The sequence below is a fragment of the Anthonomus grandis genome, chromosome 15 (assembly GCF_022605725.1).
Source record: "Anthonomus grandis grandis chromosome 15, icAntGran1.3, whole genome shotgun sequence".
Taxonomy (NCBI): domain Eukaryota; kingdom Metazoa; phylum Arthropoda; class Insecta; order Coleoptera; family Curculionidae; genus Anthonomus; species Anthonomus grandis.
In genome coordinates, this window is record NC_065560.1 from 3589312 (window position 1) to 3608597 (window position 19286).

The 19286-nt window shown below is 32.0% G+C and overlaps 1 protein-coding gene across 1 annotated transcript; it reads right to left on the bottom strand.

Moving 5' to 3' along the window:
* Window positions 1–1341: 1341 nt before the first annotated feature.
* On the bottom strand, window positions 1342–11799 carry LOC126745094 (Kv channel-interacting protein 1). The gene is made up of 6 exons (XM_050452799.1): window positions 11631–11799; window positions 3706–4047; window positions 2510–2579; window positions 2034–2104; window positions 1812–1976; window positions 1342–1671 (listed from the first exon to the last, which is right to left on the bottom strand). Exons 2-6 carry the CDS (start codon window positions 3859–3861, stop codon window positions 1513–1515), a joined length of 621 nt encoding a protein of 206 aa, XP_050308756.1. The 5' UTR covers window positions 3862–4047; window positions 11631–11799; the 3' UTR covers window positions 1342–1512.
* Window positions 11800–19286: the final 7487 nt, after the last annotated feature.

Consider the following 19286-nt stretch of genomic DNA (forward strand, 5'->3'; position numbering starts at 1 on the left):
AGATATCGACCTTCAAAGTTTGGGTTTTTTCATTTTTCGGGTATACCCCCCCGTATCGAATTTTTTCACCAAAAATTGATTTTTTTCGAAATCAAACTAAGTATACCAGCGTCTTATTTGGGTCACCTAGATTACGAAAACACCGGGTTATAACAGGATCCGAGCAGAACTAAGGGAATAAGAGTACTTTGAAAATCTTGAAAAAAGTCGTTTTCGACGTCCGTTTTTGAGGCCAAAAATGGGCATCAAAAATGCCATATCTCGGCTATCGTAAAAGCTACGACCTTGCGGATGGTCTCGTTGGATTCCGAATGACGAAACTAAGACAAAACCGTTGGAATTTTCCCGATAGTTCCCATAGAAGCCGAGATATCGACCTTCAAAGTTTGGGTTTTTTCATTTTTCGGGTATACCCCCCCGTATCGAATTTTTTCACCAAAAATTGATTTTTTTCGAAATCAAACTAAGTATACCAGCGACTTATTTGAGTCACCTAGATTACGAAAACACCGGGTTATAACAGGATCCGAGCAGAACTAAGGGAATAAGAGTACTTTGAAAATCTTGAAAAAAGTCGTTTTCGACGTCCGTTTTTGAGGCCAAAAATGGGCATCAAAAATGCCATATCTCGGCTATCGTAAAAGCTACGACCTTGCGGATGGTCTCGTTGGATTGAGAATGACGAAACTAAGACAAAACCGTTGGAATTTTCCCGATAGTTCCCATAGAAGCCGAGATATCGACCTTCAAAGTTTGGGTTTTTTCATTTTTCGGGTATACCCCCCCCGTATCGAATTTTTTCACCAAAAATTGATTTTTTTCGAAATCAAACTAAGTATACCAGCGTCTTATTTGGGTCACCTAGATTACGAAAACACCGGGTTATAACAGGATCCGAGCAGAACTAAGGGAATAAGAGCACTTTGAAAATCCTGAAAAAGTCATTTTCGACGTCCGTTTTTGAGGCCAAAAATGGGCATCAAAAATGCCATATCTCGGCTATCGTAAAAACCCTTTATTTATTAGTATTGTTTTCAATTTAATTTTTTTTGTTTTTGGTATGTAATCAAAACCTGGGGCGTCTGCATGTTACCAATTTTAAAGCTTTATTACCCCTTGATGATGGACACCAGTGTGTCCAAAACATATCGGGAATTTTAAAAAAACTGATCATTTAATAAATAAGTGGAGGGAGACTGAAGGATTTTCATTTTACCTTAACCTACGACTCCACTGCAAGTATGGACTATTTCTTCACTATTTAATTTAAAGCTTCACTGTATCATTGGGGTGCTTAATTTGGTTGTAATTTTATGAAAGAAAAGGCGCTAAATTAGAAACTTTACTACTCTTAAACTTTTACACATTATTATTAGGTATCCACAACAATTCATACAAATATGTCTACTTTAAGGTATTTTTTTGTTAATAACTTGTCAACACTTTTTATTGAAATTGAAAAATAATAGTTGGATTGACAGATTTAATATATAACTCTCTTGGGTAAACTTATCACAGAATATAATCGAACATTTGTAAGGACTTCGTAATGACTTCATCTTTTAGGCAGGACTCCATAAATTCTTCGATTGTTATCACTCCGTCTTGGTTCAGGTCCAACTTTTTGAACACTCGGTCGACTTGTTCTCTTGCTTTACGATCTTCTTCCACCTTAAAATGAAATAGGGTTATTTCATACCCATTCTGAATAACCATCTAAACCCCATTAAGATGGGCATTTTATTGAATTAAAGAAAAGACACTTCCAAATGGACTCGAATTAAAAATATATTATATAGGGCGTAACTTACCTGATGTGCCCTCCTACCCATAAGTTCGTGCACTGCTACAATTATTTCTGTTAGTTCACCACGACTAATACACCCGTCCCCGTTTATATCGTATAATTTAAAGGTCCATCTGAGTCTTTCGTATACGCTTCCTCTTAGTAAGGTCGACAATGTTATAAGGAGATCCTGAAAATTTGATCGTTTATATAAGATTAATGTGATTTCATTTTTTTTTTAATTTACTCTAAAACTGATGGCTCCGTTGCAGTTTACATCGAAGGCCCGGAAAACGTAATGCGCATATAAACTGGCATCTGGAAATTGAGAAATTTGAATGTTAGTTGAAAATAAATAATTATAACCTATGCCTAGGTGTTACTAACTTAACTAAAATGTTTGTTTATTTGAAACATTAGGGGAGAGTGGGGCAAGTGAATCATAGGGGTCAAGTACGTTTCTAGAAATATGTCGAGCAACCGGCATCATAGCACGACAATGATCAGTGCAGTGTACATGTCTGCACAGATATAACTAGCTAACGCAAGTAATTATTTGACGTATATTAAAATATTAAAAAAAGTTAATTTTTTTAAAGGCTTCTTTGCAATCCCCTTGTCGATCAATCCTTTAAATTCAAATATCACTGACTGACAATTTAAATCGTTCCCAATAGTTAAGACGATACCCTAGTTTTTTTTTCAATAAAAACCCATACTTACTGCCATTAGTAAAAAACTTGGCGTATATATCTTTAAAACTCTCTTCATGGACAACACCCTCTGGACACTCCTGGAAAGACAAAAAAGGATATATAAACAGTTTTATTCTAGTGCGGGAATATTTATTATCGCACTCGTTTCAGAATGATGGATCAGAAGTCATTTAAAGAACTCGATATATAATTTTAAATGTCGTGAATTGTTTATCGTGACCTCTGCTTATAAGTTGGCTTAATTTTTATTTTTGTTGGATATAGGTCAGAAAAAACTACTTCAGACGATCAATTGTATATTTTGTCGATGTTTCAATTTCTATGAGATCCATTAAAATAATTGTTTTTAAAAAAACAATCCATACCCCCCCCCACCCCAAACATTTGCCCAGTAGGAAATTCTTTTGAAAAATCATTGTTTTTTGTCCATTATATCCAATCTAGTAGCACTGTTTTTATATTTAATGTTTATTAAAATACATATATATAATTATATAAAATTTAAATAAACAAACTGTGATATTTGATTAGATATTAACGACGAAACCCGCCTTTTATTTATGCGTATTATTTTGGAAAACAATGATTTTTAAAAACAATTTCTTACTGGTAAGATGTGTGGGGTGGGTGGGGGGGTAAGGGTAGGGTTTATGAAAAACGGTTTTGTTGCAGAAAATAATAGCCTGAGAAAAAATGCCTTTTAAGAAAATTATAGATGATAAAAAAATCCACTGTTTTTGTATCTATACATTTTTCACATCACCTTAAGGTTTTCGAGTAAAACGTGAAAGAATGAATCGAGTAAAACGTGTAAACAAAGCAATCGGTATAAAAATTGCAGTAGTTGTGCCAATTCAACCAATTTTATAAAATGAGTTACTTATTTTATTGGGTATTACGTCTTTTATAGCAAAAATCAATTTAGATAATACTATCTCACATGTTAAAACAAAAATCTTCTTCTTTTCAATTTTTTCAGCTTGTGAGATAGTATTTTCTAAATTGATTTTTGCTATAAGTGACGTAATACCCAATAAAATAAATAACTCATTATGAATTCGTCACATCAACAATACAGATTTTATACAATTAAAACCACATTAACTAAAATTTAAAAAAAAACTCTTCAAAGTGCTCAGCAACTAGGCATATAATAATAGAACATAGGCTACATAGACATTATAAGGATAAAAAGTTACTTACAGTTTTAAAACCCCTGTACATGATCCGAATTTCTTGTCTGGTAAACTTGGTGAGCCGACACAAGTCTTCTAGGGCCACCGGAATGGGTTTGGGTATTCTGGACGGTTCTAGGTCGAACACAACCTCCTCTATTGGACTGTCAGACGGAGTGGCCATATTTTAAAATGCTTCAGCCGTTATTTATGAAACTTTTTGTTCATATTAGTTCTTCGTAGCTCAGTAGCGTTTGTCGATTTCATTTTAACAGGCATCGAGGTGCGTTCACTATATTATAGGTAAAATTTGCCTAATGGGGTTCGCAGCATATCGATCTGTCCGTGTAGGTTGAAGAAGTTTGTTGTTCTGAAATTCAGTAAGGAAAATAGTGAAGGTTTCTCTAAAACATTCACTTCTTAACCGCTATGATGTAAACGTAGTCTAAGTTATAAACAATTTGTGATTTTTTGTTATAGTTAGGGCACTAGCAGAAGTTGCAACTAATACAGAAAATCGAGTTGTCTACTTTTATGTTTGTGTAGTAGTTTTTCTAGAAAATTTTTCATACATGGTGCCATAGCTATTTATAAAAATAATAGTTTTAAAGTAAAAATTATAGTTTAATCAAAAGGCTAAAACTAATTTTATTTATTATCTCTAGAACACCCAATAATAATTTTAACGAGTTCCTTATTTGTTTTCAGAACCTTCTCGATAGTTTCCTAATACCTAAATTTACTGTGAGAATAGGTGGTTATTTCAATGTTCGCAGTCTTAATTTATCAATGCCTGAGAATTTTTAACTTAAATTAAAATACCACTAAATTTGAATTCTTCCATTGACAATTCCAGGTAAAAATTACAGAGAATTTATCTGTTTCTTATATCAGAATTTTCTCAAATGAAAATTTTTGGCAAATAAAATGTGAGTCACCACATGTATCTGTATACATATTTTATTACTATTTATATAATAAAACTTATTTTCCACTGATAAAGAAGTTAAATCATAGTTAAACAGATGTTAAAGCCCAAGAAAAGGTTTTTTGTCTGTTTTTAATTAAATTTGAAGATATAGCCCTAGTTATAAACAAATTATTATTAATGTGTCTTCCAAGCATTAAAGACACTATTTATAGTGTCTGGATATTTATTTCTGATGTAGATTTTCTGGATCTGCTGCATATCTCCCCGTCTAGATGATAACCAAACCAGATAGTTCATAAAGACCTTCAAATAACCTTGAATATATATGTAACTCTTAAAGACCCATACACCAATGTTTTTTGGAGTTTCTTACTCGATTTGATCTCGATCACCTTGGATCCGTTGCAACCTTAAGTTTGAAATAAATGTCGGTTTTCTTTCTTTTATTATTTATTTTCAAGGCATTTGACGTAATTTTTCCTTTTTTTTCACAATTTATTCCGTTTTTCTTTTAAGGCGCTCTTCTCGTCCGGGTATTAAAAATAGTTTTTTCGTATTTTTAAAATGATTTTCTTTCTCTTCCATATTTTCCATATGGGGCATTTCGCGTAATTTCCTTAGGTATGTCTTTTAGAGATTTTAGTATGATTATTCCAGGCTCTTGAATTAATGTTTTTCTTTTTCGTTTTTTTTTAATTTTTTAATATTTAACGCAATTTTAGCCATCCAGGAATTTATGATTTTTTTGATAGTTCCTGGTGTCTAATGGTCAGTTTTTATCTAATTTTCCAATTTATCCTAGTTTTTTGGAATAATTTGTTTATTCCATCCAGAAAGTGGAAGCAGTTGTTTATGCCTTGATTACTTTTTAAGTTTTGTTTGGTGTTTTCGAGCCATTAATAATTTTTCATGTTTCATGGGTTTATTTGAATCCTTTTTCTATTTTCCAGGCATTGACGTAATTTCCTTATGCCTTTCAGGGATTTCTAATATCGTTTATTTTAGTCCAGGGTTTGGGATAACTTCCATGCATTTCATGTAATTTTTTCTCATATTCCAGGCATTTGATGTCATGTTTAGCCCTTCAGGAATTTACGATTTTTTTAATATTTCCTGGTGTTTGATGGTCAGTTTTTATCCAATTTTCCAATTTATCCTAGTTTTTTTGGAATAATTTGTTTATTCCATGCAGAAAGTGGAAGCAGTTGTTTATGCCTTGATTACTTTTTAAGTTTTGTTTGGTGTTTTCGAGCCTTTTTTTATGCATTTTGAATCATAAATAATTTTTCATGTTTCATGGGTTTATTTGAATCCTTTTTCTATTTTCCAGGCATTTGACGTAATTTCCTTATGCCTTTTAGGGATTTCTAATATCGTTTATTTTAGTCCAGGGTTTTGGATAACTTCCATGCATTTCATGTAATTTTTTCTCGTATTCCAGGAATTTATGATTTTTTGATGCTTCCTGGTGGTTGATGGTCAGTTTTTATCCAATTTTCCAATTTATTCTAATTTTTTTGAAATAATTTGTTTATTCCATCCAGAAAGTGGAAGCAGTCGTTTATGCCTTGATTACTTTTTAAGTTTTTTTGGTTTTTTCGAGCCTTTTTTTATGCATTTTAAATGTTAAATAATTTTTCATGTTTTATGGGTTTATTTGAATCTTTTTTCTATTTTCTAGGGATTTAACGTAGTTTCCTTATGTATTTCAAGGATTTTTAACATATTGTTATTTTATTCCAGGGCTTTGGATGTTTTCCGTGCATTTTCTGTAAATTTTCCAGGCATTTGATGGTATGTTTACCTATTTTCTTAGTTATTATACATTACTATAAAAGACAAATGAAGAAAAAGAAAAAAATCAATAAAAATACAAAGGAAGAGAATAAAGAAAAAAGATAAGAGAAGCAATAAGAAAAATAGCAACAACAAAATAATAAAGGGTATACCCATTAGAAGCTACCTATCTAGAACCTAAAAAAAATCGAAATTTCTTCAGTCTGTTTTATTTAATTAAAAAGTGCAGTCATTTTTTATGTTGTCCATGTTTTCCAGGCACTTGCTGTCATTTTTGGTCTTCTAGAGATCTTTTTATATATGTATATAAATTCTACGATGTTTAGAGACAATTTTTTTTATATAGAATGTTATTTCTGTGAATGTTTAAATAATTTATTTCAGGATTTTCGATTTATTTTTTATGTTTTCCAAGGATTTCAAATATTTTTTTTAATTGTATTTCTTGCCCTTTGCAGTTTCTCATATTTTCCGAGTTATTAGGGTAATTTTTCAAGGGTTTTCCAGGCTTTTGAAATAACTTGTATATCTTCCAGGCATTTCATGCAGATTTTCCCGATATTCCAACCATAGGCCTTAAAATAAAACGGCCACAATGTGCTCCATTTTTTGACAAAAAAAAGCGTCTGTATTTCGTTTCTGAACTACTGAATCACTACTCGAGCAAGGGCAAAAAACTTTGAATTATAGGGTATATAGCGGGGATATAAACGTATTCTTAAAAACGTTATCATATTCCCTATACAGCTGGTCACGTTGTTAAAAATAATTGAAATTTCAGATACGAAAGTGCAATCAGTGTAATAAATGAATCGAACGTGCGTTGCAGCATAATTGAAATGACGGAAATGAGAAACGCCGTGTCAACTGAAAGCTAATAATCAGTTTTCGTCTCTATTAGTTTTAAGGGTATTTTGGGTAAGGTCTGTTTTCATAGATTTTCTTAGAATTTTTATGAAAATTAAAAATTAAGGGTAAAAGCAAACTTAAAAATTAAGATACAGGGTGTTAAAAAATTTCTAGTGTATACTGATTTTTGCCAAATTTTGCATACATGTTACTAGTATTCACCCTATTAATTTGACGCTAGTCCTCAATGACAAAAGACTTAATTTCCTTAAGAAAATGACTTAGAACATTTTTGTTTTAATCTGTTTATAAATGTCAAATTACTAAGGAGCATTAAAACATCTTTTAAAAAGGTGCTCTTGTTGCATCATCGGACAATTAACGAGAAAAACGACTTTAAACATTAACCGTACCCTTAATAATTAAAAATTCGTATTTTCACAATTAACACAGCGAGCCTTGAAAACATACATTGTTAAAGGGTAATTTGTTTGTAATAACGATAACACACCCAATTTAATTTTAAAGTAGTAAGTACCTAAAGAGTATGCCTTCCTTCTCTTTAATTATTTCACAAATGCCAATAATCCATTGCCTCAGCTCTTCGCGGTTATTTACAGGAACCTTGTAAACGAGAGATTTTAGGTAAGCCCCAAAAGGAAAAATCCATACCGTATAGATCTGGCGATCTGGGAGGCCATCGCACACACCCACCGCGTCCAAACCATCTTTTACGAAAATTGAAAAACTTGTTGCCTTGTCGCGTAATTTCCGGACACCCTGTACTTTCTGTCTTGTTTATTCTCTATTTCAGTGAAGAAACTTTTGACGCAAATAATATAAATTTCCAATTCCTACCCTGGTAACATACTAAGCAATGGAAATTAGGGTTTTTACATTAACATACTGCGGCCAAACCCCCATTTCTATTTATTTTTACCGCAGGACGTGACTATACTTGTGTCACGCAAAATAGGTGCATTCAATGTATATGGATTGAAATAAATGTCACCGTTATTAGACAGAGAGAAGTTGTTGGATTTTTTATTAAGTGAAAGCACTATACTCTTCTCATAAGAGAATATCAGAATGTGTTTATGGGGTTTCCTTGTTTTTTCCATAGTTTCTATTAAAACCTAAAATCTATTTAATTTGAGTCTAGAACTTTAAGGAATTGTGTCATTTCTCTGATAACTGATACTCAATAGGAACTAAAGGATTACATTTCAAGAAATTCAAAAATTTTTTGTTTTGGTCCTTTGATCTGGCGTTATAACATAATTCATTATCATGCTGTTTAATTCAATTATTGATTTTTATTGTATTTTCATGTTTGGAGTCAGAATTAACAAATAAATTGATACCACCGTTTAATCTTAATTCATTAACGCGCTATTTATAATTAAATTATTAACTATTTTTTTTTTTTAATTTTCAAATTTGGTCCTTCGAGTCGGAATTAAAGCTGCATTTGTGCAAGGTGAAATAGTTGTCAATCGTACTTACTAACATAGATATGGTAAAAGAGTGATATCATAAAATGAAGAAACGTCAGAACTGATAGATGACATTATCAAAAACTACGTGCAAAATAATCTTATAAATCCTAATAACATTTAAATTTTTGCTTGTGTTTACTTAACATTAAATAAATTTAAATGTAGAGGATTTTCTGAAGGTTTGTAATTAGCAAGGATTTATATAGTAAAAATAAACAACTCTATATATTATTCTATGATAAACAATACAGACAATTCACAATAATTCGGTGAACCAAATACGTTTAAATAAGGATGCTGATACATTATCCACGTATTAAATAAGGAAGAAGCTATATCGCCATGTATATATGGTTTACAAACAATGTCAATGAAAAAAATTAATTTAGTTCGTGACAGGTCACACGTCAAACGTCAACGTCATTGCCGTTATTCAATATTTTTTTTGTTGGCAACACTGAAAATGTCCAGAGTGACCAACATCAAAAGGACACAACCACTATAAAAATGCGGTCATTTTTGGGTATGTTTATCATATGCATTAGCAGTCCAGATGTATTTATTAAGTTTGTGAATCAATGAAAAGTAAATGAACACCACTAGATGGCCTCCATTTGGTGTAATCGTGTATATCCGATGTTGGTCACTCTGACAAATTTCAGTTGTGCCAACTGTAGGGAAACAAAACAATTCAAAAAAGTTTTCGGGACGTTATGACTGATATTTTATTTGTTTTATTATTCTCATAAACTGGAATCTTAATACCATGAAAATCATGATCGTCATTTAATTTCTTGCTTGTGTTTACTTAAGAAATTTAGTTATTATTAAAGGTCATTGAAACCCCATTATTTGGTTTTTATTATACCCATTTCAACAATTCTAATTTGTGACACATATGTTTTAATTTAGAATAATGGTTCGAAAATAGTCACACTGGCTGTTAGTTGTCAGTCAAACTAAGTGAAAATTTGATTTCTTTGAAGCAGTTGAATATGTGCATTCTTTAATACTAAAAAGTCGGTTTTTTGGTGATTTTTAGCTCTTTAACTGCCTAGGTTGTTAATATCAAATCGCTATTATTCTCTCATTCCTTAATATAGTTGAAAATAATATTCATTATTTCCAGGCAGTCAAAAGTCCATTTTTAGTTCATAAGTAAACACCTTTTTGTCCAACCAGTTTTACTTAACGTCAAATTTTCTTCAAACAATTTAAATAAATTCTTTATTATTTTATGCAGTTGAAGGACAATTTTCATCTTTTTCAGGCATTTTTTCTATTATTCCAGGCAGCACAAGATTAATAGAAAATTTTTTAATTTACGGAATTCTTTATCAGAAAAAAATCACTTTTGCTGTATGGAAAAAAAGTCTACGCACCACTTTCAGTCAATTGAAGTTTATGATTCTTCGGCTCGAAATTATAACTTAATTTATGTTTTATGTCCTAAATATCTAATTCTTGCAAACAAAAACCATTTTTGGTCCTTCGAGCTAAGCGGTTCTGACAACCGTCAACTTTTTGAAATAAAAATGCAATTTTTGGTTCTTGGACTCACAATTGAACCTCTATAAATATAAATTTTTTGAAACCGTAAATTTACGGTTTTTTTTTTTTTAATGTTGGCTCTTCAATTTCTTTCATAAATACTTACTACTGTTGCCTTCAAACATTTGTGTACGTCAAAGGAACATTTAGAAAATGAACAATTGGCTTTAATGACTGCAATAAAGCGAATATTCTTGGAACATTATAGTCTTGTTTCTGTATAAGTAAGTAACTAGGAGCTTATCGAGTATCAATGAAGTTTACAGCATTGGCTTGCAGCAAACGGTGTTATAATTACTATCATATTAAATCATGTCAGGTAAAGAACATATGCCTTCTAAATTTGTAAATACTGATTACTCAATTTTCCAAATTCGAAAATTAGTTTATTTGGAAAATCAGTGCAGTATTTACCTTTTTTTTCAGTTGAGATATTTTTTATTTTTTTTAGACAGTTGCAATATTTCTTTTGTTCCTTAATATATTTTTTTAATTTTATATTTAAATTGCCTTGAAAAATATTTAATTTTTTTTTCTTCAAACATTTTTACTTACTATTAATTTATTATTTCCCTAATTATTACTCATTATTTTCTGAGAAACTTAAATAAATTTTCACTTCTTTTAGGCATTTTTTAACTTTAAATAAGCTCTATATAACTGCCTGGAAGAGTTTAAGAAGAATATTACCAAGCAGGTTCAAGTAGTTTTTAGAAGTTTTTCTAGAATTTTTTTTTGTATTCCAGGCAAGTCAATTTCTTAGTTTTAAAAAAAAGTCACCTTAACTGCATGGAAAAAAGCTTTTGCCATATTTCCTATTAAGCCAATTAACGAATTTTTCAATTTTTTTACAGTAAATAATTTCTTCCAGGCAGTTGAAGTCTTACTTGAAGTTAAGAAAATTATTCTAAATGCCTGAAAAAAAAATAGAGGCCTTTAGATAGTTGACTCCTCAAGGCAGGGTTTTTTTTAAGACAGGGAACTTCAAAATTAATTGTTTTGAGGGACCTAGTGGCTTTTCAACATTCTTTTAACATTTCATTAACATATAGGGAGAAGCCTTATAACCTTTTTTGATTAAGCATTACGATGCTTTAGTAAATGTGGCGATACAAGCAACGGGAAGTGAGAGATTAAAGCAAATAGAATTGGTGCTTGAAGATAAGCTCCCAAAGGAAAATTTAACTCTGATTAAATAAAACTAACCTTTATCCAGTCTCCAAGGCTCGCCCTTTATCTGAACAATCAACCCCTTTCAACCGGTTTTATCACATTAAAAATAGGTCAAAAGCAGCAATATATTAATTAAATCAAAATCCCACGTACCTTATCTTAAGATCCAGTAATTAAGGCAACCTAAAAATGTGGCACAATATTTATTATTATATTTTTTTGTTTAAAATCTATATAGAAGACTGATTAACTGGTAAGAGGGAATAAACGGTAATGGAAGCGCGGAAATCAGATCAATCTTTGAGGATCGTCCTTGCTCGCACAGCACAGCGGTGCAAAACTGTTTCGTGTTAGGGGGATGCGCATTCAGGGCCGCACGGGGGTGCGGTTTACTTTAAGGGATGGTCAAAAGTTGAGGAAACAGTTGTGTGTGCTACGTACTGATTTTTTAGCAAGCATTTAGCAGAGAAGCAGAGAAATAATGCCTTAAAGACTATTAATTAATCTAGTCCTTTTTTAAAGTCCTGAAGTCCATACATTGAAGAATCGAAAACGTGGGTCAATAAAAATCTGCTCAAAGATGTCATTGCAGGATCCCGATCACAAGAAATTATTGCATATACTAAAATTGCCTTGGAACTTAAAAGTTTCTTATGTTCTTAAAGTGCTCTGTATGTAAGTACCAGAGATGTTGATCTTTTTCTTCTACTTTATCTTTTTCTTCTTCTTCTTCGTTATAGACGACAATTGTTGGGAAGAAATTATTGAACTTTCTTTTACATGCAGCTTAGTATGTTGATTCGGATATACAGGATTGCTATGAAATTTGCTTACACCACACAGTTTTTTGTAATTTACGTTCAAAATTAAGGGACGAACGTCAACGATTGACAAGGTCTTTTCCAAGATAAATTCCAACGTTAAACTGGACTTTGGTACTTTTAATGATAAATTTAAACGTTAAATAAATGTCGGATTTTCTTCTTACAATTTATAGGAGTAATGAAAAAACTTTAATAACTACTAGCGAACTAAAATCAAAATTAAAAAAAAAATTAATTTCTCTTTTACAGGCAGCTGGGTTACCCCAGCCCACAGTTTTTCTTCTTCTTCGTTTTCTTCCTCTTCTTCTTTAAGAACGTCAACTGCCTGGAAGTAATTTTTGTATTTTTCTTTTACTTCTTTTCTTTAAATTAAAACATTAAATGAACGTCAAGGATCAATCAACGTTGGCGAAAACAATGAATTTTTAACGTTAAACGGACGACTGCTTTGAGATCAAAAAGAGTAATTTACTGAAAAACGTCGATGACCTAAAACGTTGGGAAATAAACGTAATTCCTATTATAAATTTATACACGTTAACAAAACGTCGGATTTTTTTTTACAATTAATAGAAACGAACTAAGATCAAAATTAAAAAAAAAATATTTCTCTTTTACAGGCAGCTGAGTTACCACAGTCCACAGTTTTTCTTCTTCTTCTTCTTCTTCTTCTTCTTTTTCTCCTTCGTCTTCTTCCTCTTCTTCTTTGAGAACGTTGACTGCCTGGAAGTAATTTTGGAATTTTTCTTTCACAAACAAATAAGTTATACCAGCTCATCGTTCTTTTTTTTAATTTTCAAATTCAAACGTTAAATGAACGTCAAGGACCAATCAACGTTGGCGAAAACAACGAAATTTTAACGTTAAACGGACGACTGCTTTAAGATCTGAATAAACGTAATTTACTGAAAAACGTCGATGACCAAGAACGCTGGTGAAAAAACGTAATTTTCATGATGAATTTAAACGTTAAAAGAAGGTCGGAATCTTGTTTAAAAATTAATTTTAAAAAACCTTAATAACCAACATATTACGAAATTTTAACGTTAAACGTACGCTGGTTTGTTCTCTTTGTCATTTTTACGTAAATTTTACTGACGAATTTACAAATAATATTAGTGAGAACGACTACGTAATTAACGTTTACGAAAACAACAAAATTTCAACGTTAAATGGACGTCAACGCCATTGTCGAGCGCCAAGGACCATCAACGTTGACGGAATCGTCGTAATCTCAACGTTAAAATACTTTCTTCACTTTTTTTAAAATTTCGATGCAAGAATGAGGGATAAACATCAAAAACTCACAACGTCATTTCCAAGATAAATTCCAACGTTAAACAGGACGTTGGTTTCACTTTTATATAGGTCAAAACGACAATGTTTCAACGTTAAACGGACACTTGCTTTGACGTCTAAAAGAGTAATTTACTGAAAAACGTCGATGACCAAGAACGCTGGTAAAAAAACGTAATTTTCATGATAAATTTAAACGTTAAATGAACGTCGGAATCTTGTTTTTTAATTAATAAACAAAATTTAATAAAAAACCTTAATGACCAACGTATTACGAAATTTTAACGTTAAACGTACGCTGGTTTGTTCTCTTTGTCATTTTTACGTAAAGTTTACTGACGAATTTTGACGACCTACGAATAATATTAGTGAGAACGATTACGCAATTAACGTTTGCGAAAACAACAAAATTTCAACGTTAAATGCACGTCAACGCCATTATAGACCGCCTAGAACCATCAACGTTGGCGAAATCGTCGTAATTTTTCTGAACAGAATTCATGGACTTAAAAACGCCAGGTCTGGGTCAGGAGGATCGCTGGTGGCATTCGTTTTCGTGCTGTTTTGGATCTCCAGCAATTGTTGCTTTTTTTCAAAGTACTGGTAAACTGAGGCTGCTGACTTCTTTTTTTTCTAAAATCATCTTCTTTCTGTAGTAGTGTTTTAGGTGCTCTATTGCTATCGGTTGATCATCGATAAACGTACTGGAAGATGATACAGGTGACCGAGAGGAACGACCGGATCGAATGTTATAAGGTGAGAGTACATCAGCATTGGAGTTGTCTTTAGACTCATTAGATTGTGACCCCGTTTCTGCTGCGTGGTGGCTCGATGATGCGTCGGCAGACTCTTGATCCACGTTGCTTTTACAAGACTTCAAGAAAGGATCCAAAAAGGAGAGATATGGGGCCAAATAATATTTTTTGACTCGTTTTGTTCCTTGTCCTGATTTTATTTTTAATTTAGCTTTATATTTTGAGTAGCTTCCTCGTATGTTTTCCCAGCGGTCTTTACGCTCGGTTACTGAAACAAAAGTATAATTCCTAATGTAAATACAAGTTTAAACATCTTTTGTTAATAAACACGTACATACTTACCATTTTCACTGAATTTATTTGATATTTTTTCCCATGCTTGATCTTGTGCAGTTCTATTGCAGTAATCCGACCTTTTATGGTCGTATAGAACTGCATACTGTTGCACGTCTTCACAGAATTCGTATTAAATAAATAATCATCCCGCATTTTACCAAATCAGACAAAAAGAAGCAATATAAACGGCTGTTTGGTATATGACATTTCCCACTAGTGTAGGCCACTCGTGGCGTCGAAGTGACGTGGCGGTGGCGTGACTTATCACGCCTGTACCACGCCATTTCTATCTGTATTGGCCCATAAGCGAACATGCAAGTGGCACATGCGTCTACCACGCCAGCCCTTGCCACCCCCATACGCCCATTCTGTGTGAATTGTGCCTTAGTGAGAACGACTACGCAATTAACGTTTACGAAAACAACAAAATTTCAACGTTAAATGGACGTCAACGCCATTATAGACCGCCTAGAACCATCAACGTTGACGAAATCGACGTAATCCCAACGTTAAAATACCTTCTTCACTTTTTTTTATAATTTCCATGAGGGATTAACATCAAAAAACTCACGTCATTTCCAAGATAAATTCCAACGTTAAACAGGACGTTGGTTTCACTTTTGTGGTTAATAATCCCATAGCCTGTTAGGCCAAAGCGACGATGTTTCAACGTTAAACGAACAATTGCTTTAAGGTCTAGAAGACTAATTTACTGATAAACGTTGATGACCTAAAACGTTGGGAAATAAACGTAATTTTGATGATAAATTCAAACGTTAAATAAATGTCGGAATTTTTTCTTACATTTTATAGGAGTAATGAAAAAACTTTAATAACTTGCCAGCACACAGTTACAACAACGAAATTTTAACGTTAAACGAACAACTGCTTTTCTCTATATGATTTTTACGTAAAATTCGAATAAGTACGCGATCAACGTTTGCGAAAATAACAAAATTGAAACGTTAAGTGGCCGTCAACTTCACTTGGACAAACACCGTTGGCGGAAGCGACGTACTTTGAACGTTAAAATAAGTTTTTCACTTTTTTATCATTCACGTGCAAGATTAAGTAAAGATCAACGACTGACAACGTCATTTTTAAGATAACATATAACGCTAAACGGACGTCAAGAAACATTCAACGTTGGCGAAAACAACGAATTTTTAACGTTAAACAGACGACTGCTTTGAGATCTAAAAAAGTAATTTACTGAAAAACGTCGATAACCTAAAACGTTAAAAATTTACACGTTAAATAATTGTCGGATTTTTTTTACAATTCATAGAAATGAACTAAAATCAAAATTAAAAAAAATATATTTCTCTTTTACAGGCAGCTGAGTTACCCCAGCCCACAGTTTTTCTTCTTCTTCTTTTTCTTCTTTGTCTTCTTCTTTAAGAGCGTCGTCAACTGCCTAGAAGTAATTTTTGTATTTTTCTTTTACTTCTTTTCTTCAAATTAAAACATTAAATGAACGTCAAGGACCAATCAACGTTGGCGAAAACAACGAATTTTTAACGTTAAACGGACGACTGCTTTAAGATCTAAATAAGCGTAATTTACTGAAAAACGTCGATGACCAAGAACGCTGGTGAAAAAACGTAATTTTCATGATAAATTTAAACGTTAAAAGAAGGTCGGAATCTTGTTTTATAATTAATTTTAAAAAACCTTAATGACCAACGTATTACGAAATTTTAACGTTAAACGTACGCTGGTTTGTTCTCTTTGTCATTTTTACGTAAATTTTACTGACGAATTTACAAATATTATTAGTGAGAACGACTACGCAATTAACGTTTACGAAAACAACAAAATTTCAACGTTAAATGGACGTCAACGCCATTGTAGAGCGCCAAGGACCATCAACGTTGACGGAATCGTCGTAATCTCAACGTTAAAATAGTTTCTTTACTTTTTTTAAAATTTCGGTGCAAGAATGAGGGATAAACATCAAAAAACTCACAACGTCATTTCCAAGATAAATTCCAACGTTAAACAGAACGTTGGTTTCACTTTTATATAGGTCAAAACGACAATGTTTCAACGTTAAACGGACAATTGCTTTGACGTCTAAAAGAGTAATTTACTGAAAAACGTCGGTGACCTAAAACGTTGCGAAATAAACGTAATTTGCATGATAAATTTAAACGTTAAATAAATGTCGAATTTTTTTCTTATATTTTATAGGAGTAATGAAAAAAGCTTAATAATTACTAGCGTACTAAAATGAAAATTGAAAAAAAAATTTAATTGTCATTTACAGGCAGCTGAGTTACCACAGCACACAGTTTTTCTTCTTCTTTTTCTTCTTCTTCTTCTTCTTCTTCTTTTTCTTTTTCTTTTTCTTCTTCTTCTTCTTCTTCTTCTGCTTCTTCTTCTTTAAGAACGTCAACTGCCTGAAAGTAATTTTTGAATTTTTTTTTCAAATAAGTTATCCCAGCCCACCAATCTTTTTCTTCTTCTTCTTTTCTTCAAATTAAAACGTTAAATGAACGTCAAGGAACAATCCACGTTGGCGAAAGCAGCGAAATTTTAACGTTAAATGGACGACTGCTTTGAGATCTAATTAAGCGTGATTTTCTGAAAAACGTCGATGACCAAGAACGCTAGGGCAAAAACGTAATTTCCTCGCTGAGTTACCCCAGCATACAGTTTTTCTTGTTGTTGTTCTTCTTCTTTTTCTTCGTCTTCTTCCTCATCTTCCTCTTCTTTTTTAAGAACGTTAAGTGCCTGGAAGTAATTTTTGATTTTTTCTTTTACAAACAAATAAGTTGAAAACTATTGGTTGGAGAGAAAAATTGTTTAAACAAAAGTTGTTTGGAATTTTAATGCGCATCAGATGCAATAGAAAAATAATTTTTAGGTCCAACAGTTTTCCGGAAAATTGAGAAAAACCTTTTAACAGTTTTCCGCCATTTTCTCGAAAACTATTGGGAATATTGAAAATTTTCTTTCAGCATTGGATTCCTCAAAAATAGAACAAATTATAAACAATGACATTTTGTCGTAAATCTCAAAATAAGGAAGTTATGGGGGATTTTTGAAAAATTGGAAATTTTTTGGGTCAAAATTTTGAAAAAAAAATTTTTCGAAATTTTTGAATTGTTTTTTTGGAAATCGATTAATCGCTTAAAAAACAACAAAAAAGTCTCATAAAACTTTTTTGAAAAATGCACATGAAAAAAGTTATACACTAGAGTCTTCCTGGAAAAATCCAAAGGGGTGTACCCATGGAAAAATGTTAAAAATTCCGATTTTTATTTTTTTTCTGGAAAACTATTGGCTGGAGGAAAAAATTGTTTAAACAAAAGTTGTTTGGAATTTCAATGCGCATCAGATGCAATAGAAAAATAATTTTTAGGTCCAGCAGTTTTCCGGAAAATTGAGAAAAACCTCTTAACAGTTTTCCGCCATTTTCTCGAAAACTATTGGGAATTTTGAAAATTTTCTTTTATCACAATATTCCTTATTAAAAATAGAACAAATCATAAAGAATGACATTTTGTCGTAAATCTCAAAATAAGGAAACTATGAAGGATTTTTGAAAAATTGGAAAATTTTTGGGTGAAAAATTTGAAAAAAAAAATTTTGGAAAAAATTGCATTTTTTTTTTGGAAATCGATAAATCGCTTAAAACACAACAAAAAAAGTCTCATAAAACTTTTTTGAAAAATGTACCTGAAAAAAGTTATATCCAAAAGAGTCTTCCTGGAAAAATCCAAAGGGGTACCCATGGAAAAATGTTCATAATATCCCAGCTCACTATTCTTTTTCTTCTTCTTCTTTTCTTCAAATTAAAACGTTAGATGAACGTCAAGGAACAATCAACGTTGGCGAAAACAACAACGAAATTTTAACGTTAAACGGACAACTGCTTTTCTCTATGTGATTTTTACGTACAATTCGAATAATTCCGTAACCACGAAAATCTCGAATAATTACGTAATCAACGTTTGCGAAAATATCAAAATTCAAACGAAAAGTTAGCGAAAGCGACGTACCTTTAACGTTAAAATAAGTTTCTCACTTTTTTATCATTTACGTGCAAGACTGAGTGAAGAACAACGACTAACAACGTCATTTTTAAGATAAAATCTAACGAGCGTCAAGGAACATTCAACATTGGCGAAAATAATGAGATTTCAACGTTGACAGCAACAACTACTTTTCTTTCTAAAATCCAAAACCTGTAAGTATACAACTAGCGTGTAAAATCTCATTGGCGTACTCTGGATTTCAGGTCAGTTGCTTAAACTGCTCTATGAATTCAATAGAGCATTATTTTTCCTCCTCGAGAATAACAAGTACCTAAATGTAAGGAAAAGCTGGAATATTTTTTTATTCTATTTTTGGATAAAAATGGACTAACAAATTTCACTGGCATAGTCTAGATCCTTTATATAATCAGCTTTATCATGGGGTAGCAGGAGTGTCCCATGATCTCTCTCAAGCTTTTGATTTTGTCGATCATAGAATACTGCCCTGGATGGAACATTTATCCTCCAGTCAGACTGTGCAAATGCCAGTCAGAATGTTAATAATTAAAAGTTCCTAAAATATTCATCGCTTTAGCACGAACTTATTAGGGGGGG

What these genes read in the sequence shown, in the direction of transcription:
- LOC126745094 (XM_050452799.1), bottom strand. Translation starts at nt 3,861, where the DNA reads ATGGCCACTCCGTCTGACAGTCCAATAGAGGAGGTTGTGTTCGACCTA. An exon ending in TGTACAGGGGTTTTAAAACT is followed by an intron (nt 2,580 to 3,705) that starts GTAAGTAACTTT and finishes TTGTCTTTCCAG; the next exon opens with GAGTGTCCAGAGGGTGTTGT. An exon ending in TGGGTAGGAGGGCACATCAG is followed by an intron (nt 1,672 to 1,811) that starts GTAAGTTACGCC and finishes TTTCATTTTAAG; the next exon opens with GTGGAAGAAGATCGTAAAGC.